Here is a 23,953-nt window from a genome sequence, read left to right as displayed (position 1 = left end):
TGAACAGCTCCTTCCAACATGTAGCCCCCCCACAACCAAGGACTAGAGCAGGAAACATATAAGAATGCCATCACTTGAATGGTCCCTTCAACTCACACACCATGTTGATGAGGAACTACATTGACATTCCTTCACTGTATCAAAATCCTGGATTTCCCTCCCAACACCACTGGGTGTCTGTGCACCATAAGGACTGTAGCGGCTCAATAAACTTAGTCAAATTAAACTTGTGCAACCTGTTGCTAACAGAGCGCTATTGCCTGGAAGAAGAAGTCCACAAATACCACAAAATTCTCAAAACAAAAAACTTTTCTGACCCGAAATGAATTATTCTACATTAGTTATGGATAGTAAAACATCCGAAGATGTAGCACCTCCGGGGTTGCAGCGAACGGTGCCGGGGCTGGTGGAGCTCATGCGGAGTGTGGAGCGCTACACCTCCCCCCTCACCTCCATTCAAGGCACATAACAATCCTTCCACATCAGACAGGGATTCACCTGCACATCCTCCAACTTGGTCTACTGTATCCGCTGCTCCCGATGTGGCCTCCTCTACATCGGTGAGACCAAGCGGAGACGCGGAGACTGTTTCGTAGACCATTTGCGCTCTGTACATGACAAATGACAACACCTTCCGGTTGCCAACCATTTTAACTCCCCCTCCCAGTCCCTGGGTGACATGTCCATCCTGGGCCTCCTCCAGTGTCACAATGAAACCACCCGTAAACTGGAGGAGCAGAACCTCTTCCGCCTCAGGAGCCTACAGCCCGATGGCCTAAACGTGGAATCCACCAGTTTTAAAATCTCCCCACCCCGGCCTCATCCCATATCCAACCCTCCCTCTCATCCCCACCTCCTTGACCTGACACCACCTGGCCATCTTCTCTCCCACCCATCCACCCCACCCATCCCACTGACCAATCCCCACCACTCCCTACCTGCACTCACCTATCACCATCCCACCTACCTTCCCTAGCCCCACCCCTCCTCTCTCTATTTATTTCCCAGCTCCCTTTCTCCTCCCCATTTCTGAAGAAGAGTCCTGACCCAAAACGTCAACTTTCCTGCTTCTCTGTTGCTGCCTGACCTACTGCATTCACTAGACACTGACATTATGCTAAGCAAAAAGAACACTCCTGTACAAAAGCTGAGACAATATACAAATCTCTCATTCTGCTGCTGAAAGGTATATGTGAATTTACTGCAGAAGTGGGATCACATGGTATGTTAGTGCTCATCCTGAGGAACGTGCTCAACGTAAAAGGAAGGTCAAAGAGAATTGACTCAAGTACTCTTGGACAAAATCTCTGATCCCAAACAACTGATTTTATATTTGGAGAATATCATAATTCTCCATTCCCTGATCAAAATTACACAGACCTCTGAAGTAATATAAATATTACTTATAAATTGATACTTCAATTTCTTTCTTAATCACATGCATGTCCCTTCCATTATTCTGCTTTCTGTAAAGTCATAAAATGATAATACCTGTTTGTTACTTCCTGGCAGAGAGAATTGTTGAATGGGATTGATTGCTTAGTCTTTTTATTTCCTTCATTCTTCCATAGCATATGACCATAGCTGGCAAGGCAAGGATATTCTGCCCATCACTTAAACAGGGTGGCTTGCCAGGTCACCGATATTGCTGTGAGTTTGGAGTCGCATAGAAGCTGGACCAGCTGAGAATGGCAGATTTCTAAAGGATGTTAGTGAACCAGATGGGTTTTCATTTACAATCGATACCAGTGCCATGGTTACCATCGTGGACTGGCTTTATATTAATTGAATTTAAGTTCCACAAAATGCCTCCAGAGCACTGTTGGCCTATACAGTACTAGTCTAACAACATCGCCTGTACGCCAGTTCCTCCACTGCTTGAGGAAGGTTGTTGGAGCAAAGAGATCCCCTATAGCTGGCACCAGAATGAAATTAAGCATAATCGCTTCACCATGAAGCGCTAAATCCAAACCATTTCATGCACATATTGCATTGCATTGTACAACATAACAATAATGCTTTGAAGACATATAAAATTGAGCTAACTTACCTATTAGTTAATTCTGGGGAAGGTTTGCTTTCAAGTGAATGTTGTTGACTTGATAACTGGCTGCAACTTGAGAATGATTCTCCCTCACTTCTGCTGTCAAATGAGTCTTTTCCATTGTGCTTTCTGTTAATATAAACACATTTTTTAAAATCAGGACACAGTTATCAGATAAAAATAATGTTAGAAAAGCCAAATATACCAAAATACCAGATGTGTTCATCCACTAAACTATACCTTATTAACATATGGAGGACTGCAGGGAATTGTCAATAATTATTTTCCTTTGTTTAAAATGAGTTCAGTTTAATAGCCCTCAGCAAAAGAGGAATGCAATTAAGGATCTGGTTGATTTAAACAATGAACATTCTGCTAATAAATTATGACAAAAATGCAGAGTCATTCATAACATTAGTCCATTGCCAGTCATTTGTCAACCATCACTAGTTAACTTTCTCTGCAATGCTACGTTCCCTCTGATAAAAGTGCATAGCGTCACACTTGGTCAGATTTGGCAGGTTTCTCCTGAATGCTAAATCACATTCATTACGCTGTCACTTCAGGGTGAACTCAAAAAGCCCCTCCGATTCTTAACTATCCTCCTTCAGTCGTCAGTAGCTATGGATTGTTTTGTTATTGGTGATGATTTATTATGAAGCACACAATTTTTTGCATATTTCCTGCCCTGGAGTATAAAGGGCAGACAATGACCATTTTAATTGACACGACGAGACCTTTCTCTTCCAATCAAGAGAAGTTTGTGTCCACAGCATATAATTGTCATCACTTTTGGCTATCAAATTATAATAACTACAACGAACAAAGCAGAAGTTTACAGTGTAATAGTCATGCTTATCTAAATGTAAACATTCTATTCAATATCTATATAAAAATTAACAGATAACTATCAAGTAACAATAAAAAACTAACAGACCTTATTTTACACTTGGACATCCAATCAAAGTTCATTTCTTTCTAGTCTGTTTGCAGTAATTGTACATTCCCCTATCTCTTAATGCATCTGATCCATTTTATTCTGCAAATTAGGAGCAGAACTGGATTTAAATGAACATATACGGTAGTACTTCATGGAGACAATGAGGGTTATGTTGGTGAACGGCATTGTAGGAGCAAATTACTGCAGATGCTGGAATCTGTGTCGAAAACAAAAAATGCTGGAAATCACAATGGGTCAGGTAGCATCCGCGGAGAGACAGCTGTTTTGACTCTAATGACTCTTCTTCAGAGCCGACTGTGTTTTTTGTTTTAAGAGCACAGTGTAACCTGTTTTAGGGAAGGTGTGCTGAATTAAATATGGAGGATATGGTGGACTATTTGGGGCATGTGGAGGAGCAGAGGATGGCATGGATGGCCCATTGGGAGTGGGTATGGTATGAGGGATGAATATTTCACAACCCCAGTGGGATAAAGTCCCAGAGAACTAAGGTAGGCTTTTTAACAAGCTTGCACTTGGCAGACCCTATAGCTTTCCCCAAGCCTGGCAAGACAGACTCCGTCGCACGCTCACCACCCTCATCTGCTCCTCTCAGATCGAAGATCTAGTCACTCAAGGCACTTTTCCTGACACTATCTACCTGTATTGGGGCTGAATGCTCAGACCTTAATGTCAGCTTGATATTGACTATAAAATTATTGCAGAAGATGTCAGATTTCCTGGCAGTCAGGAATCATCCACTTGGGGAACTGAGAATCATCCACTTGGGATACTGAGTCTATTCATTTTCTAACTGGCTGTGCAAAGAACACACCAGGAGGACAAGTTGCCGAGTGACCAATGAAGAGGTTAGAAATGATGAACAGGTCCAGTCAGATTTTGTCCACAGCAGATCCCTAACCCACCAAACACAAGATCAGTATAGGAGGCCACTGCACCATTGCAGGTAAGAAAAGATTCCAGAACCAAATGGTGAGTACGGGGGGGGGGGGGGGGGGGGGGGGGGGGGGGTGTGGCGTTTAAAGGTGGGGGCTGATCAAACAGTGGGAGAAGCTTAAAGGACTGAATGGCCTCCTGTCTTGGTCTCAGGTAATACATCAATTCATAATGTAAAACAAATAATCCTAACATTGCTGTAATCTGTCAATGTGAGGGAAAGTGTGAATTAGTAACATTATTAACATACCTATTAATGGAGAAGATTCAAACGACATAAATTTGTATTTCTGGTACTGACAGCTGTTAAATTATCAATCCGAATGTCAAAATGTTAAGACCACTGGAGAAACCTAAACTTCAAAACAATTTCAGTCCCCACCACTTATAACAAGGGTATTTATGTGAAAACAATCTGCCCATGTTATAGGAGTGATATTATCAAGCTGGAGGGGGTTCAGAAGAGATTAACCAGGATGTCACCAGGTATGGAAGGTTTCAGTGATAAAGAAAGGCTTGATAGGCTGGGACTTTTCTCACTGGAGCATAGGAGGTTCAGAGGCGACCTGAGAAAAGTTTATAAAATAATGAGAGAAGTTTATAAAATAATAGTATAGCTTGAGTTAATGCTATTTGTCTTTTCCCTAGGATGGGGGGATTTCAAGACTAGGGGGTGCATTTTTAAGGTGAGAGGAGAGAGATTTTAAAAATACATGACAGGCAAGCATTTTTTTTCCACAGAGGGTGCTTCTCATGGGAATAATTCATGAATAGTAAAGGTTTAGAGGGATCTGGGCCAGAAGCAGGCAGGTGGGACTAGTTTAGAACCAAATAAAAACCAAAAGAACTGCAGATGCTGTAAATCAGGAACAAAATCAGAAGTTGATTGAAAAGCTCGGCAGGTCTGGCGGCATCTATGATGCATCATGTGAGACATGTATAAAATGGCATTATCATTATAACACTGGACTATGCAAGAATGATGTAACTCAAAACAACATACAATGTAAATAATTTAGTTTAAGCAGCTGTCAATGTTCCATACAAACTGTAACCACCACCACACCCCCACCACCATAACTTGAAGGGATTTCAGTGGGATTAATTACACAACTGGCCACTTTTTTTTTTTCGATATTCGTACATTGGATGTTGGTGTTCTTGGCTTAACTACCATTTGTGGTCTCCCGCCCCACCCGCCCCTAAATTTGACTTGTTCAGCCATTTTAGGAGGTAGTTATGAGTAAACCACAGGCAGTGGGTCTGGAGTCACAAGTAGACAAAAAAGTATAAATGGCAGATTTCCTTCCCTAAAAGGCATTAATGAACCTGATGGGTTCATACATAGTCTCAATTAAGTTAGTTTATAATTCCATATTTTACTAAATTCTAATTTCCTGATCTGCTTTAGTGGGATTGGATACCATGACCGTCAGAATATTAGCCCAGGGTCTCAGATTACTTGTCCTGTGGCATGGCCATGATGCCACCTCCTTGCCCCAACAGTAACAAGACATTACCTACTAATGTTTGTTCTTGTATTCTCTGCCCCCTGTTCTAGGTAAACTAGGTGAACTCGTAAACAGGCACAGCTATAATAAAAACAGAAAATATTGGAAATACTCAGCAGGTCTAGCAGCATCTGTGAAGAGAGAAACACAGTTAATGCTGCAGTCCTAGTCCTGATGAAAAGCCTCAGCTCTGAAACATTAACTCTTTCCTTCTCCACAGATGCGGCCTGAACTGCTCAGTGTTTCCAGCATTTTTGGTTTGTATTCAGATTTCCAACATCTGTCGTGTTTGGTTTTGAATAATCAAGCACTGCAGCTTTTGTCTTTCAGAACTCTGGCATTGACAAATCAATAAAGGTCATTGCTCTTTGGCTTATGGAGGCAGCTCCTTCAAGTAGAGGTACACCCTGCAGAATCTGGTTACTCAAAAACTGGTGAATACCAAAAACTGGACTTCTTTTCTACTGATCAAACTGGTTAATGGTGATGTAGGGTTGTACATGAGGCTTAGGGTGAAGTGCTTTGTGAACGTATCTGTTGGTTTTCCTGCACCGCTTATTCACTGCATTAAAATGTGCCAATTTCTTTTCCTAAATATCAGCAAGTTCTGAAATCGGTCACGGCCTTGATCACAAAGCTGCCAAGATTTGAGAGAGTATACCTGCAGTGGTGAGGAAGGTAGTGGCATAAAAAAAATCAGAAAACATGTTTTAGTTCAGCTGTTCCTCTCCTTACTGATGAAAGATCAACTGGAAGGCTCATTTATAACATGCTACTTGAGGGAGATGTTTGAATGTGATAAATTACATCAATACCAAAAGGGACGTGAGAAAATGAAACCAATAAAATTCACTTTGGCAATACCAGATCCTCTAATAACTACTTTGGAGAGTATTCCTGTAGAAGAAGTTGCACTTGGGAAAATGGCCCATTACGGGCTTTTTGCACTCTGTTTGTACTTAATGTCAAAATGCTCGAGAATTGTGTTCTTATTTATATTCTTCCCAGCTATTACAGTCCTAACATTTCATGAATGTGTTACCTACCATTTCAAATGAGCGCACCAGTGCAGCACAAAATTATGTTTAATCCACAGCAAATTCTGCAACAATTGCAGAGATTCTTTGAATAATAAAGGCCAAAGATATGAGGAGCTGCTTTCCCCCAGCTCAATTTTCCAAGAATTCAACAATTTTCATTTTCTTTACTCACTGCTCTCCATAGTAGAAACAAAAGATAGCCAGTCTGATCATATCAATGTGTCATACAATTTATGCAGAAAATAGTTTTTATAACTTTTTTTCTTAAATCTAACCAAACTAATCACGGTGATTTCAAACAGGTCCACCTTCAATTAAGCACATTTTTCAATCAGCGAAATGGGCAGTCTTTTCCACAGCACAATCCCGCGCATCAATTTGATGAAAATCTTATAACTTCATTTATTTCTTGGTAATTTATTTCAGGATGCTAGGATTTGCTGGATCCTATAATTGAAATTGCAATTTCATTAATTGAAACTGCAACTGCAGTGCAGAAAAATGTAAATATTAAAAGGACCTTTGGAATCTGCTGTTCATTTCTTCTGAAATATCTATTTCAATCCTATAAGAGCTGCTTTTATGAATGGCTGTGAACATAAAACTAATTTGGCACCTTAGATTTTCATTGGCTCTAAAGTGTCATGTTAGAACATAAAGGACTACAGCTCAACTCAATAGAGAGATGCAAGAATTGTGAAACCTGTATAATCAACATCTCAACACAGCATGAGACCTGAGTAGCACAACAGCAAAACTGTTAAGAATAATTTTCTCATTTTCTACTTGGGGAACCTGCAGCCTTCAGGACTCAACTTCAAGTTCAGAAATGTCAGAACCTGAATACGTTCTTCCATGTCCTTACTCACTCCCATAGACTGCAGGTTCTGTCATGGCATAGGCTGCCTTCCTTTCACCTGCTTGTGGTCCTCATTGTCAGCTTTTCTTACTCCTCAGCATACTCCTGATCATCCATCCCTTTGTCTCCCGAACTGTCACTCTCTCTCTCTGGGATCCATTGCTGCTCATCCGCTCGCTCCTTTTCTGTCCCCACTTCCTGTCGTCAGCATAAATGCCACCTTTTCCGAGCTACTGTCAATTCTGAAGTGGATGGGTAACTGGACTCTGCTTTCTCTCCACAGATGCTGCCAGACCTGCTGAGTTTCTCCAACAATGTCTGTTTTAGTTTCAGGTTTCCAGCATCCACAGTGCTTTGCTTTATTTAAGAATGATATTTGTATCATGTAGCCTTGGTGCAATGGTGGAATTTTCTCTATTTTAAAATGCGAGAAGAGAGGGATAAAAGCAGAAGGGACCTCCACTTGGTGGGGGGAGGGGGGGGGTCAGGTTTTTCTACACAATTAAGTTCTTCTCAGCTCATTACACAGTCATGTGCAGATGGACAGTCCAACTTTACTGGCAGGAGGTTCTAGAATCCACCAAGACTTTCTGGGCTCCAATATCTGGCGGCCATGTTTGAAAGGTAACTAGGCAACAGGAGCTAAAACCCAAGAAAATCACTCCGGCTCTGCTCATCACCCCTATCCAGGCAGAGTTGTCAGAGATCAGGCAAAAGCTGGGCACCACGCTTTAATGATGCCTCTCGAGATGTTCTCCTGAAGGTTGTCCAGGACAGAAGGAAAGGTCTTTTCCCTACAGATGTAAACAAGAGGCCATCTTGACTGATGAAGGCAGCCTGCACAGAGGTGGCTGCAGAGGTCAGCGCCCACTAGTGGCCGAGGAGAACCTGGCCCGAGTGCCACAGGAAGATAAACGATCTGTTGTGTTCCACCAGGGTATCCACCAGTCTACTCGGTGCTTCACGCTCCCATAACTGCGAGGTGGAATTGTAAAGTTGCCACTGCAGACAGGAAGCTGGGTGAGAGGTACCTCCATCACATACCTCAGTGTCTGTCACTTCACTGGTCACTGCAGTATAGCTCAACTGGCACCACATTTGTATGGCCTCTCAAAGAACTGCCAAAGTTACAATCAGCAGCTCATGCACCATCAAGTCACCGTCTTGTCAACACAACAAAGAGAATGTCCACATCTGATTTACTTTCATCAAAAGGTTTGCATGGGGCAAGGATACAGCCTGCCTTTTGAGTTAAGCCCAGCTTGCTTATCCCTCAGCAGGTTTGCTGGCATCAGTGAGCTCTTACACTGGGTAAACCTGTTGGCCTGGTCAGGCTTTGCAGCTGACGATAACAAGCCAGTCTGTATGCTATTCAGACTCCTCAATGAGATGGTCAGAATGGAGAGGCTTTAGCCTTCACATCATTAAGCATTTTCACAAAGAAACGCACTGGTTATGAAGGAGCCAAGTTACTGAAAAAGTCTGCACCCAGCGCAGGTTGGAGAAAGAGCTCTACCCTGCCCAATGCATGGCTCAGATACAACAAAAACAGAAATAGCTGGAGAAACTCAGCAGTTCTGGCAGCATCTGTGGAGAGAATGCAAATAGACAATGTATTGGGTCCAGTGACCCTTCTTCAGAACATGCCTCACGTATATAGTCCGGCTTGTGAAACATGTGCTTCCCATTTTTGGGGAAAACAATTGCTACTGGATGCAAAACAGGTTCCTGGTCATGGGTCAGCCTTCCAGAAAGGATTCAGGAAGTTTAGCAGCAAAACCTAGACCACACATTGAAAAACTGAATTTTTGTCTCCTGCCCAGTGAAGTTCTCACACCCGTCTTTTTATAAGTAGTGGAAGATTCTACCCAAGTATGCAAAGCGGAGGTGGTGATATTTTGTAATGTCACTGGATTTGTATTTCAAGTTCCAGCTAATGGTCTGGGACCTCAGGTTCAGTGGAATGCGAATTTAATTAATCAGAAACAGGCTCAACTGAAAGCAGGTCTGAGCAATAGTGACCATGGCATCAAAACTGCCTCCAGGACACGGACTCCAGATGCCATGTTCCGGATTTTTTTTTGGGGTGGGAGGGGTGTAGCGTGCAGTTCAACGTGAATTTCCAGACAGCCTCCGATAATGGTCTTATTTTGCCTTTTCATTACCTTAATGACTGACCGGAGGCTTGCAGACGGACAGTCATTTATTTGTCTCAAGTTAGACCTTCCCATAGCTGTCACACCAGTTGGTAACTGGATGTTATGCACGCACTTGCCTCAGTTCTCACCAAATAGCCTCTGGAGCTCCTGCCTTTTGTAAACTCAGCTCCTTTCTTTTGTCCACTGTGTAATTTTGCACGGAGTGATGTGTTCAAACTATGTTCTCTGCATGACTAGTCTGAGTCAGCACAACTGGAAATAATTACACCTATTTCTTAAACAGAGATATGCTTTCAAAGCTTTTTGCTTTGCACACATCAGGATAGACACAAGAATGCCAAATTTCCAATGATCAACACTTCATACTGCATGGGTAAAGAGCACTGTTTGCTTGGCCAAATGATTGGTGCATTCTCCATGGCAACTCCTCGACAAGGGAACTAAAGCCCCATGCTTTTATTTAAATTGAAGAAAGCATTCACAAGGCCTGAAAATATTGCTTCAGTTTGCAGACGACAGAACACAGAGTACAAATGAATGTCGTTTCTCGTGATTGTAAGTGATCTTAAAGTGATTGTTTATGTAGCTACGAGCACAGTCAGGATTGTTCAACATGTGTTGACCCAATCATAAATAAATTCAGACTTAATAGAAGATGATATTTTGTTTTGGGTTTAGCCTGGAAAGACAAAGAACCATAAAAAATTGAAAGACAGATTAAGATAGTGGTTTCATGCTGCTATAATGCAATAGGAACAATTCTAAAGAGGGTACAAGAGCAGAGGGCCTGGTGATATATGTACACATATCACTGAAGGTGACAGGACACTTTAGGGAAGTACTTAATGAAAGATATGGAATCCTGTGCTTTAGTTCAGGACACAGAGTACGAATGGTAAGAAGATGTGATAAATTTGTATCAAGCACTGGTTCAGCCTCAATTGGAATATTGCATCCAGTTCTGGGCACCATACTTTAGAACTATAATGAAGGCATTAGTGAGGTGCAGAAAAGACTCAAGAATACTTCATTAGTACAATGGCAGGTCAAATAGTCTCTTTCAGTGCTGAGACCGTTCTCTGGTAACAACAACCACACTCGCTGATTTGTCTTTACTCTATCATGTCTGACTCTACCAAATATGCTCAATAAGGTGCACCAGGTACCCTTGGCAATGTTTTCAATATGCCTCCTCATGTGAAGACTGGGAAATGTACCACTTTACATAAAGCTGTGGAATATGGAAAATACCAGAATCTTCAAACACCGTTGAATCAAAGTCAAACTTTGGAGCCTTCCAAAGTAGTGGTTCCTATTGTCTCCGGAATGGGGATGATGAAAGTTCAATACAACAAAAGAGAAAACGGGAGTAAAAAAAACAGCCTGATGGTGACCATGTGTCCATTGTTGATTGTTGTAAAACCTATCTGATTGACTAAAGTCCTTTCAGGAAGAAAATCGGCTGTCCTTACCTTGGCCGATCTACATGTGACTCCAGACCAACAGCAATGTGGTTGACCCATAAGGCAGTTAGGGGTGGGCAATAAATGCTGGCCTAGCCAGCAATGCCCATATCCTGAGTGAATAAAGAAAAATTGCTTCTCATTCAAAAGGACTTCTTCAGTCTCTTCTCAAAGCCAATCACATTGGTTAAATTGAGCCTCACAGGAAATTCCAAGTCAATGCAGTGCTGTCACTGAACACCATCATTGTGAAATAGAAGCAGTCCGATGTATTTGCTAGTTACTAATATGACTGCAGATTTCCATTTGTATTAAGTGTATTGTTTTCTCCATTCACCAGAGGCACAACGGATTTTCACTGGTGTAAGAACAGCTATTGACTCTTTGCATTATCTATACTTTAGTTGTTCATGGATTTCTCGATTTGCAAAGTTGACTGTATGAAATAACCCAGTATATTGCTAAAAACACTGCATTTTAAGCAGCTAAATACGAAGCTTGAGCTTGGTTCCTGATACTCTGAGGGTACACTCCACTGGGATCTGTCATCACTTCAGCATTTCACTAACAACAGAAAATCACTCACTGTATTAGCTCACATGAGCAGAAAAAATATAAAGTCAACCATGGATGAAATATTAAGAATGAGTCATGATTGCTATTGCTGACTGGGGAAATCCTACCAAATACATTCAAGAATGTGATATAAAGAGAAAGTGTTTCAAATATAAATGTAAATTCAGAATATCGAAGAGAATACAAAAATCAATTTAGCTTACATTACACATTGGAAAACCAAAATATACAAGACTCATTAGGCAGTCAATAGTTGAACTTCTGAAATGACAACGGGAAGGCAAATCCAAAACAGGAAAGTCAGATATCACTGTTGCATAGACAGAGTGACATTAAATGGCTGAAGTGATGGTCTTCTCCACCGGCCAGAAAGTCGGTGGTTACCTTGGAAGCACCAGTGGAATTCACTGTCCATCAGGCAAGTTAACAGCTGGTGATTACGGTTTCTGTGCCTTTAAGGGCATAGGTCATACGTCCACGAGCAGCCAATCAATTGAAGGGTCACTAGCTCTTCAGTCCCAGGAGAGGCACTGGGAGCAATGGCCACTGCTAGTACCACAGCAGGCTCCAGCACATTGCAGCAAACCCAGGAGCAGCCAAAGTGAAGGCCCCACAGTACAAATTGATTGGATTCACTGGATTAGATTCATTGTGGGACCAGTTGGGAGGACTAATTGAGGTTGGTGGGCAGCGTGAGGAGAGAGAGAGCTTTCAGTACCTTGTAGCACAAAGCCAAGTACTTCAGTAGGCAATCAGGTGTCTGCTTAGGAAGGATACCCAGCCAGGCTCACACTGAGATGCTGAGCAGCTTTTATTGAGCAGCATTCCCACCTCATGTACAGTGTACACGATACACACGCACACACACCTTCCCCCATCCCCAGTGTTGGGCAATAAATGCTGGCAATGACACCCACATTCCATGAAAAGACACAAAATATCACAGAAGGCTGCCATATATTTGTTTAGAAAATTCAACTGAAGAATGTACAGTGAAGCCTAAAACGACAGAGATGTTGGGATCCAAAAAGAAACGCAATTTTACAGAAGTACAGTGTGAAGAAAACTCCTATTTTAACAAATAAAAAGATTGAAATAAAGATTAACTACATTTAGGAGCTATGAAACCCAGCCCCCCACCACCACAATATAAAGCAACTCACAGCACTTTGCTATGTGCTTTGACATTTTGCTATTGTATATAGTAAACTGTGCATTACAATCTGAGAAAAGGTCACAGACTTGAAATATTAATTGCTTCTCTTTTCACAGGAGCTGCCAGTCCTGCTGAGTACAACATTTTCTGTTTTTATTTTGCCTTTGAAATCTAAGTCAAACCAGATGAAACTAAATGGTTTTTACTAGTCTTCTGCTTTGCCATGCTTCTATTTGTAATAGATCACTTCATGTACAGAATGCACAATGAGGTATTGCAAAGCAACACTAAGCACTCACAACGAAAAGACCCACATGAATCAGTCAAGAAACAGAATCCAAAATGATGGACCAGCTCGCTCTCAAAAATATTAACATGCTAATGACATACAGCGAGGAGAAATGTACCCTCACTGAAGCTGACAGGATTGAGAAATTCTGGGCAATTTGGCATTGGAGAGAAACTTACCCCTTCTTACCATGTCAGCAAAGTAAGCGCAAGGCAAGAAGGTCCATTTGGGATTTTCTAAACTGGCCATCAATTAAGGCCTTGGAGTGGTCGATTGATTGCCACGTAAAAAGGTCTCAACTTATCACCTCCCTGATCACCCAGCCACCAACCTCCCCAACCTGATCAGGCAGGAAATGAGCCTATCTCCAGAATGGGAAACCATGGAAACTGGTCGAATGAGGTGGGCTCTCCAAAAGTCCCAATTTGGGGGTAATCACAAGTGACAATGGAGGCAGGGAGTTTGCTTGGAAAGCCACCCACTGCTCTCGCCTTAGACACCCTTGGCCTCTACCCCGTGGGAACAGGATTAAAAAGTATTATGACCTTTGGATCCCCTGAAAAGTAGGCAGACTTTAGTACCCGCAGAAGAGGCAAGTCTTTGACTGGCTGGCCAACGTACAAGCAGATTGGCAGCTGATTGGGCAATTTATCGTGGGGTTCGGAGTGCCATATTGGTCACCACCTAACATATTCAACCCCTCACTTAGTTTAGGTTTGCTGCAGTTTTCTATATGATAACCCATTCAAAAATAACACGGAGACTCAGGTACTTATTGAGTCAGAGATCTGGAAACTTATTACCAACTATCTATGTATACTAATAAAACATCTCAGAGCTGCTCACAGTCTGGGTTCGACATTTGCTTTCAATTACAGCAGCTACATAGTTGACTGGCTGACCAACCAACCGAGCGATTGCTTAACTGATTATCAGAGTAAGATGGAAAATTTTTAACTCGCGTGCCACATGCCATGATGTAATTGAGCTGTCATAAAGGTATTTGAGATCTGTGCAATACAACATGCCCCTTTGCCCTTTGAAGAATAGGAAAACAGTTTTGATCAGTATGCAACAAGGATGCACATTGGTACGTTTGCTTTATACATTACTATAATGCTTTGGCAAACGTACAATACAGCCAGATTCAGTCCTTACACAATTGTCAGGATTTGGATGTATAGTTTCCCTCTGCTGTTTGCTGTCTGTCATTGTGCACAAGGTCAGAAGTCACACATCACCAGGTAAAGTCCAACAGATTTAGTTGAAACCACAAGCTTTCATAGCGCTGCCCCATCATCAGGTGGAGTGCAAAGAGGTGCATAGACACAGAATTTACAGCAGGGAGATCAAAAGATCATACTGATGGTGTGAGTGGAGTGTCAACAGGTTGAATAATAAGTGAAGGGACAACCTATAATCTGAAAAGTGAGGCAGAGAGATAACTACAAAAAAAAGTGGTGTGAAGACAAACCAAATGGCTGGAATGACATGATGGGTGTAAGAGTCGCATGCCGAGCGTCTAACCAAAGTAACAAGTAATCCAAAACTGTACAAACTAATTAAGGTAGAGAGACCATAACAAGATGTCCTGTTTTGACACCAAGGAAGATTTTGCAGGGACAGAACAGTGTAGTGAGGTCACATGTAGCGTGACATGAACCCAAGGTCACGGTTGAAGCTGTCTTCATGGATATGGAACTTGAATATCAGTTTCTGCTCAGTGATTCTACGTTGTTGTGTATCTCAAAGGCTGCCTTGGTGGACACTTACCTGAAGATCGGAGGCTGAATGTCTTTGACCGCTGAAGTGTTGCCCAAATGGGGGGGCGGGGGGAAACATTCCTGCCTGGTGATTGTTGCACAGTGTCCATTTATCGGTTGTCATAGCTTCTGCTGGATGCCCCGAGGGAAATGACTACACAACAAAATCAACAAGTTTCATCCCACTATCAGACTTCAGAATCAGTCTTATTCTTGAGGCATACGCATCTCCATCAAGGATGGACATCTCAGTACCTCACTCCACCGCAAGCCCAAGGATAAGCTCAAAACGCTGCACTTCTCCAGCTTCCAACCTAAACATGGTAAAGAAGCCATCCCCTACAGACAAGCCCTGCACAGGGTAAACAGGATCTGCTCGGACTAGGAGGAACGCGACAGACACCTAAAGATGCTGAAAGACGCCTCATAAGAACAGGATATGATGCTCAACTTATCAGTCGCCAGTTCCAATGTGCCAGAGCAAAAAACCACAACAACCTCCTCAGAGACATGATTGATAGAGTATCCTTCATCGTCCAGTACTTCCCCAGAGTGGAAAAATTACACCATGTCCTCTGCAGCCTTCAACATGTCATTGATGACGACAAGCATCTCGCTAAGATCATCCTATGCTTCCACTTCTTGCCTTCAAACAACTGCCAAGCCTTAAACAGGTTATCGTTTGCAGCAAACTACCCAGCCTTCAGGACAACATCGATCACACAACGCTGCTACAGCAACCTCTGCAGGACATGTCAGATATGGATACCACCATCACACATGGGAACACTACCCACCACGTACACGGCAGATACTCATGTGACACAGCCAATGCTGTGTCTCTCATACGCTATATATTGGTGAGACCACGCAGAAGCTATGACAACAGATAAATGGACATTGTGCAACAATCACCAGATAGGAATGTTCCCTCCCAGTCAGGGAATACTTCAGCCTCCTATCTTAAGGGTTAGTGTCTTCAAAGGCAGCATTTTAGGTACACAACAACGCAGAATCACTGAGCAGAAACTGATAGCCAAGTTTTGTACCCATGAAGATGGCCTCAACCGTGACCTTGGGTTCTTATCACGCTACATGTGATCTCACCACACTGCTCTGTCCCGGTAAAATCTCCCTTACTGTCCGTTTTGACGCCATCACCTTGATAACTTGTTACGGTCTTGCCACTAGCTGCTAGAGTCCAGCCTGGCTCGCTCCACTCCTCGCCGCAGATCACCAAACACCTGATCTGGTACAACACCGAGCTCCCAAACCGCTTCCACGTCCCGGACCCTGAAGAAGCTGCGGCAGCATCGCACCTGCCGCCCCAAGCCAAAGACCCACTCCCGGCCCTCAGCCGCTGCTGTTGTCGCTGCCTCCACAACCGAGCTCTCTCAAGAAGGTAAAGTGAATAAAAAAAACAAACTAAAAAACTGAAAGAAAGCAAGAAAAGAAGGAAAGAAAAGTAAAGCGGTTGGAGTGGATGAGCCCAGGCTCAGGAGCCCTACTCTGCTGCCATTTTTTTTTTGGATTCTAATGTATGGACAGTGTGTCCTCGAGACTCTTCCTATGCAACCCTCCGTCTAACATGTTGAATAACCTACTTTCCTGCACATGTCTCAGTAAGGCAAATAGTGCTGAGCGCCATTGTCACAGACAAATTACACCAGCTGTGATCTTGCACCAAGACAGGGAGGAAATTTCATGCGGAATGAGAGGTTCTCTCAACTTTGGAGCTTTAAGAAGTTGAAATGTTTCATATGGCTTAGTCAGCCGATTGATATCCTTATTAATGCTGGGCCAACGCATGCCAAACTCTTGGTTTATTTTCTGCACCCACGTGACATTTGTATGTCTGGTCTGAGCATATCCCAAAGTCAGGCTTGTGGAAATAATCACTTGTTTGCTTTTGAAAAGTACATTTTATAGATTCAGGTCTGAACAAAGGCTTTGCATCTGAAAACTTGGAATTAAGCTATTCATAGAATCCCTACAGTGTGGAAAGAGGCCATTCGGCTCAACAAGTCCACATTGCCCCTCCAAACAGCATCCCTCATAGACCCATTCCCCTACCCTTTTTTCCTGTAACCTGGCATTTCTCATGTCTAATCCACCTAACTTACACACCCCAGACGCTACAGGCAATTTAGCATGGCCAATCCACCAAACCTGCACATCTTTGGACTGTGGGAGGAAACCAGAGCACCCAGAGGAAACCCACGCAGACACGGGGAGAATGTGCAAACTCCACACAGACAGTTACCCGAGGGTGGAATTGAACCCGGGTCCCTGGCGCTGTGAGGCAGCAGTGCTAACCACCGAGCCACCACTGAAAACTGTGTACAAATAAGGTTTAACGATATATAGAATGATTTTTCCAGAATTTTCAGCAACACTGCCATTTTGCCAAATCAGAGCTGTCATGGCATCTTGCAAACTGCCATTTAATTTTTAATTGGACATACCATGGCCTCCATTTTTTGAGAAGGAGAAAATGAGAGAACGTATACACAACTATTCCTCCATTGTATTACTGTTCTTTAATACAGTTTGTATCCTTCAATCTTGGTTATTAGATGTGAACTTCAGCTCTGAACTCATGACCAGTGACTGCAAAGAGAATAATTTTTCACAATTGCTACGGCTATCACCTTTGGTCCTTTAGAACCAGCTTAGTACCATCAGCATCTAGTTCCTACTTGCTGCCACCTTGATGTGACGTGATGTGAATTGATAGCCCAGAAGATATATAACCAAAGTGATTCAAATTTTATTGAGACAGATATCCGGAACTTATTAACAGGCAACTATATAAGGCAATATCACATATCTGATTTGCACAGTCTGGGTTCTATGCTTATTTATACTCCTATTACAATGTATACATTCGTGACTGACCGACAGACACAGGTCAATTCACTGACTAACAACTTAATCGATTGAGAGTAAGAAGGAGATCTTCCATAAGGGTGTCACATTTCCTGAAGCCATCCAGCTGTCATAAAGGTATAGTGCCTTCCTGAGATCTGTGCAACAACATAACATCTCAATTTGTGAATATTTAACATGTAAAACTCCAGTTCTAAGGAAGGGTCACAGGACCCAAAACATTAACTGAGTTTTCTTCACTGATGCTGCCAGACCTGCAGAGCCTTTCCAGCAACTTGTGTTTATGTTTCTGATTTACAGCATCCACAGCTCTTTTGGCTTTTATCTTGTTCTGTGGGAGTTTGACCACACCCCTTCAGGCTGCTTCTATTGTTCCAACTTTTAAAAGAAAATCCCAAAGTCTCACAAGCTGTTTACACTAGTGTTTCTGGTAGACAGTTCTTCAACTCTGCCTTAAAACCTCTCTCCAAACAAAAAGGATAAAATAATCTCTTAAAGCCACAGCACTGTCACATAAGTCATAGGTTACAGATAAAAGTATACCCAAAGAATGAGAATGTAGGATGACAGAGTTTTGCATTCACCTCAGTTCCTCTAGATCAGGAAGGAGAGGGAGGATAGAAAAGGTTATAGCTCCTGATTACCACATGTAATAAGTTAAGAAACAGGAGCAACAGGAAGCTGTTCAGCCCCTTGAGTCTGCTCAACTATTCAATAAGATTGCGGCTGATTCGATTATGACTTCAACTCCACTTTCCCTCCTGCCCGCGTACACTCCAAGCAATGGTCATCAGGTTTGACAGCTCTGTTTCAAACAGCCTGTCAAAACTCACTCTGACTCACTTAAGAATAATGATTACTCTCTTCTGAGATAGCGCATTTGCTATAGCATGGCGTCTTTAATGGATTCTACATTTCCCAATAATGTCCATGAGGCAATCGTTGTCAAATAACCCTAATCAGCCACCAAAGACAGAGTCCTGGCTAATCTGGTCATTGGTTTATGTTCAATTCTGCTCCAAGGTCCGTCACCATTTACTTGCAGCTGTTTCACTTAATAAATACATTTAATTCTGCCACTAAAAACAACTTCTGCGCACTAAATGTACAAATTATTCCCATTTGATGTCACGAATTTCAAACCTGAACCACACCCTGGTTCCTTAAGAAATCACTCCAGCCCAGCGGGACAACTGCCAAGCTCAACAGTGAAGCATTCCTAGGTAATGCAGCTCTATATAAAAAAAATCATTCCCGGGCAGCTCCTTAGCACAAACCCAATTTGATTCTTGTTTGGCAGCATAGTTCACTAGCTTCACAAGCTACCATCAAACCAGTTTGACAGTCGGCAACTACACACCTGCCTCTGGCACAAAGACCCAATTAAAAGAAAACGTGGCAGCTGCTCAGACAAGAATATTCCGACATGAGCAGCTGTCACCTTTACTTCTGTCCTCTTTCCCTTCTGCCCGCATCTGTTCCAGCCATGGCTTACAATTCTGAAATATTTAATAGATCTTCCAAGCTCCATATTAACTGCTGACCATTATCAAGATTTATTTCTCTTTTAAAGAACCATCATCATCAACTCTTAAACCAGCATTCATTACTGCTTACCATAGTTCAATCAGTAAGATACATGACTGAATATCGGGCCTATCGCTCAAATATTCTAAAGGCCAGAGAGTTGGTGAAACAGAGCAGACTGGAAGCCGCATATTGGGATCATACGGAATCTCTGTGACTCTGGCGGATATTGCCCAGAAATTTTAATTTTCTGACCAGGAGTTTCTTTGCAACCTGGAAAAAGTCCATTAAAGTCGGAGAATTTGGAGGATTCTGATTCACTCCAGCTTAATAGCTATCCAAGAAAAGTCGGAGGATTAAAAACTTACTCAAACTGAATCTCCAACTCCAGAACAACACCCCAATTGCACCAGTCCCCAACTCCTAATGCCTCCTGAAAAGATAACAGCCTCCCCCAACCCAATACCCTCCCCACCACTCTCTACACCCGCAGCCCAGCACAGATTGACTCGACACGACCTGATCACACTCTGTTCCTGTTGGGTTTGACGTTCCTCAGCTCACCCAGGAACAACCTGACCAACTGATGGATCCTGAGCATGCACCTGCCACTATAGCCAAGTGGCACACTGCCCTTTTATCTGTCCACCCGCCAATCCAGCCATCACCCTCCTCACACACTTACCTCTCCTCAGTCATTGTTAAACTCTCTTTGGGACCTTTAACTCCTCAAATATGGCAGCAAGTGTTAATAAATAAAAAAAGGAGGCACATTGGACTACAACACTGCTGCTGCGTATACAGTGCATTTCTCCCGGCTTTCCTCTGATGGACAGGTCCAACTCCGAACCTTGGCTATAAAAATTGCCTTGTGGTAAATGGATAACTCTAAAGAGGATTATAGTTGAAAAAATCTGTTCCGACAGGAACTGGAATACCCGGGCCTGTGTTGTTCAGCAAATGTTTGGCCAATGCTGTTTGATAAACATCTTCTTTACACGAGTGCAAGTCTAACACTACGGTGTATCGCAGTGCCTACGTCCCCAGTAGCAAATGCCAATTCTCTGAACCCAAAACACAAGCTCCTCATTTACGGAGATTAATGTGTTTAAACTGCCACTAAGTGAGGCCATTCCTTAGTCAGGTGCAGCATTGTTTACATCTCTCCACAGTGTGTAAAGGGTTTGCACCAACCTCGCCCAGCCATGGAGACTGGCTGCACTGGGGCTCTGCATTAACAAGAATTCCCCTCAACAGTCTCTCAAAACAGCTGGGTATACAGCAGCAATGTTCACAGGCCTTACGACAAGACTGCCATTCTCTTCTAATTATAAAAGTTACAGTTGCCGCAGTCCCAGAAGACCACAGAGCTGCAGAGAGAGATGAAGGGAGGTAGTTTAACATGCAAGCCAACACGCCTCAGTTGAGGGGCAGGGCTGAGAAGGTGGGCCCTGCATGATGAACTTAGCCAATATGGGAATATTATATCTTCTGACTGTAATAAGTGAGACGATGGTGTGAATTTCGGTTCTGTCATACTGGAGCTAGGGGTGCGTAAACCTTGCAGTCTCTCAGTGTTCAGCACTGAACCAGAGTGCACCTTGGGAAGGCAGCCTGTACCAACTGCCTCAGATCCACTGGACACAATGGATTTAGTAAAATCCTGATGTCACACAGTCCAAGTGGCTGGTGTGATGCCAGAATTTCTAACTGGATGATAAATTCTACTGTCGCTTCAATGGATGGATCAAGAAAGAAACCAAAACAAAAAAGAAAATGGCCAGTTTAGAGTGTAGGCTGATGTTGCACCATGTGTGACAGAATGGAGCAGAGTCTTAGCTCGCAAACTCCACATCAGCAAGCACTGCTGGAAGGCTGGATGGAGACATTGCTTTGTGCTGCACTTCCTTGTTCGAGCTTGAACCAGCCAGATCTGCTGAAGGAATACAGACATTTCCCTGCAATGAGCCAGTGTTGAGCCGTAGGATGGGGCCCAGATATGTGCTATTTAATAAAGCCAGGCACAAAAGCTGCACAGTCATTTTGAATAAATTTAGCTTAAGCATTGATTGGTGAAAGCATTGCTGTGCATTTTTTGAAGGTTAGTGCATAAATCAGGGAGGACAAAGAAAAGCACAAACCTGGGTGCAGCAGAGCTCAGTTTTCAGCAGGGTGAGAAAAGGATGCAGAGAACGCAACAAGGAAAGGTCAAGAAAAGGGTGGAGAACAGCACTTGGAGGAAGCACTGAGGACAGCGAGGGGTCAGAATGTACTCTGGGTGGGGGATTACAATGTTTATCACCAACAGTTACTTTTCATATCCTTTTCCCACACTATCCCTGTAACCCTTTACACTACTGTGTAAGACATCCCCTGCATTCTAAAGTTTCTGAACTTTGAAGTGTCACTGTCCTCCAGAAAACTTCATTTAAAAATATTGAAGAGATGTGCAGGATAATTCTGTTGAATTCATCAGTTATTAAGAATTCAATTGAAACCCATCAGCAACTACAATAGCAGTTAAATCTTCACAAGTATAATGGAAGTAATTACATATTTTTCAGATCCTTCCATCCTCTATATAGTGCAAAATGCTCATGAAGTAGCAAGTTGTCTAGACTGGCATGCTATCCTCCAGCAGCTAATAAAGGTTTACTGCCTGTGAAGCAGGCCAGTGGCTTTTGAGTTCAAAGCTCTTGGACACTTCAGTCTCTTCATATAATGTACCTATAAACCAGAAATTCCAACACTGGAAAGACGGACCTGAAAAGAGAGAGGGGCCTCCTGGAGCAAACTTTAAAAATTAAATCTAGGAATGGCATTTGTACAAAAACAGAAATTGCTGGAAAATCTCAGCAGGTCTGGCAGCATCTGTGGAGAGAAATCAGAGTTAACATTTCAGGTCCATTTCAGAACGATTACGAAGAAGGGTCACTGGACCTGAAATGTTAACTCTGATTTCTCTCCAATGTCAGACCTGCTGAGATTTCCCAGCAATTTCTGTCTTCGTTTCAGATTTCCAGCATCTGCAGTTCTTTCAGTTTGATGGTATTTGTATATCTGGATGTTCTAGTGCTCCAGAATTGGTTAGATAACGGATATTACAAATATATGGAATTGTATAATCTTAGGGTCACTTTGTGCACATGCCAAGACCCAGCAGCTATTCAGACCCGCAACTGGTACCAATTAATCAGTCCTGTAGTCTACAATTTCAAGATGAAGAAGTGACAACCCAGTGCGGAGCTGGAGGAACACAGCAGGCCGGGCAGCATCAGAGGAGCAGGAAAATTGACGTTTCAGATCGGGACCCTTCTTCAGAACTAGGGAGGGGGAAGGGAGCTGGGAAATAAATAGAGAGAGGAGGGGTGGGGCTGGGGAAGGTAGGTGGGGTAGTGATAGCTGAACGGAGGTAGGGAGCGGTGGGGATTGGTCAGGATGAAGGGTAGGGCAGATAGGTGGGGAAGACGATGGACAGGTCCTTCCCCACCTATCCACCCCACCCACCTCACTGACCAATCCTCGCCACTCCCTACTTACACTCACCTATCACCATCCCATCTACCTTCCCCAGACCCACCCTTCCTCGCTCTATTTATTTCACAGCTCCCCATTTCTGAAGAAGGGTCCCGACCCAAAACGTCAACTTTCCTGCCCCGTTGTGTTCCTCCAGCTCCACAGTGTTGTCTCTGACTCCAGCATCTGCAGTTCCTCCTACCTCCAGCGTGAAGAAGATGGGAACAAGACTCGGCCATTCAGCTCATCAAGCCTGCTCTGCCATTTAGTACGAACATACCTGATTGAACATTTCAAAACCCTTTTCCCACACTATCCCCATAACCCTTTACACTATTGTTAATCAAAACTTCAACCACTTCTAGTTTGAGCATACTCGTCTGAGGGGTAGAGAATTCCAAACATTCACCACATCTCAATCCGGTCCTAAATGGCATATCCCCTATATTTAAATTATAGCCTCTGTTCTACACTTCCCAATCAGGAGAAATATCTAACCTGGATCAACTCTGTCTATCCCTTTAAATATTTTGCAATTTTCAATGAGATCACCACTCATTCATTGAAACTCTAGAGAATACAGGTCCAGTTTGCACAATTCGTCTCTTCACAGGACATCCAACCATCCAGAGAACGAGTGTGGTGAACCTTCCATGCACTCCCTCTATGTCAATATTATCTTTCTTGAGATGAGAGACTAAAACTGTACCTGCCAAGCTCCTACACAATTGAAGCAAGACTTTACTGTGATTGGACTCAAATCCTCATGCAATTAAGCCTACATTCTACTAGTCTACCTAATAGTTTGATGCCCCTGCATGGTAGCTTTCTATGAATTATTGCCCGGAACACCCAAACCTTTTGCATATCAACGTTTTCCAACCTCTTACCATTTAAAAAATATTCTGCACGTCAGTCCTTCCTGCCAAAAAGTCGATAACCTCACCTCTTTCCACATGATATTCCATCCGCCATGTTCTTACCCAATCATGAAGCCTGTCCAAATCCTCCTGAATACATTTTACATTTTCCTCACAACACACATTCCCTAGCTTTGCATCATCTGAATTAAAGTATTTATTCTCCATTTCCAAATCATTGACTTATATTTTGAACAGCTGGTGTCCCCAGTCCTGCTCCTTATGGTACACCATGAATCTCAGCCTGCCAATGAGAGAATGACCCACTTATTCCTACACCTTGTTTTCTGTCTATCAGCCAATCCTTGATCCATTCCAATAAATTACCTCCTATACCACGTGCTTTA

General features: G+C 42.9%; 1 protein-coding gene across 2 annotated transcripts in view; it reads right to left on the bottom strand.

The window, feature by feature from the left end:
* Positions 1-23,953, bottom strand: part of LOC109926673 (protein unc-13 homolog C-like) — a 537,669-nt gene that overhangs the window by 423,432 nt on the left and 90,284 nt on the right. For both annotated transcript variants that reach the window (XM_048616076.1, XM_048616075.1), the window contains exon 9: positions 2,051-2,173. In XM_048616076.1, coding sequence (XP_048472033.1) covers positions 2,051-2,173 — 123 coding nt within the window. The remainder of the gene's footprint in view (positions 1-2,050; positions 2,174-23,953) is intronic.

The sequence above is a fragment of the Rhincodon typus genome, chromosome 33, assembly GCF_021869965.1.
Source record: "Rhincodon typus isolate 14 chromosome 33, sRhiTyp1.1, whole genome shotgun sequence".
Classification (NCBI taxonomy): domain Eukaryota; kingdom Metazoa; phylum Chordata; class Chondrichthyes; order Orectolobiformes; family Rhincodontidae; genus Rhincodon; species Rhincodon typus.
The sequence above is the reverse complement of the archived record's forward strand: the minus strand, read 5'-3'. Positions and strand labels throughout refer to the sequence as shown.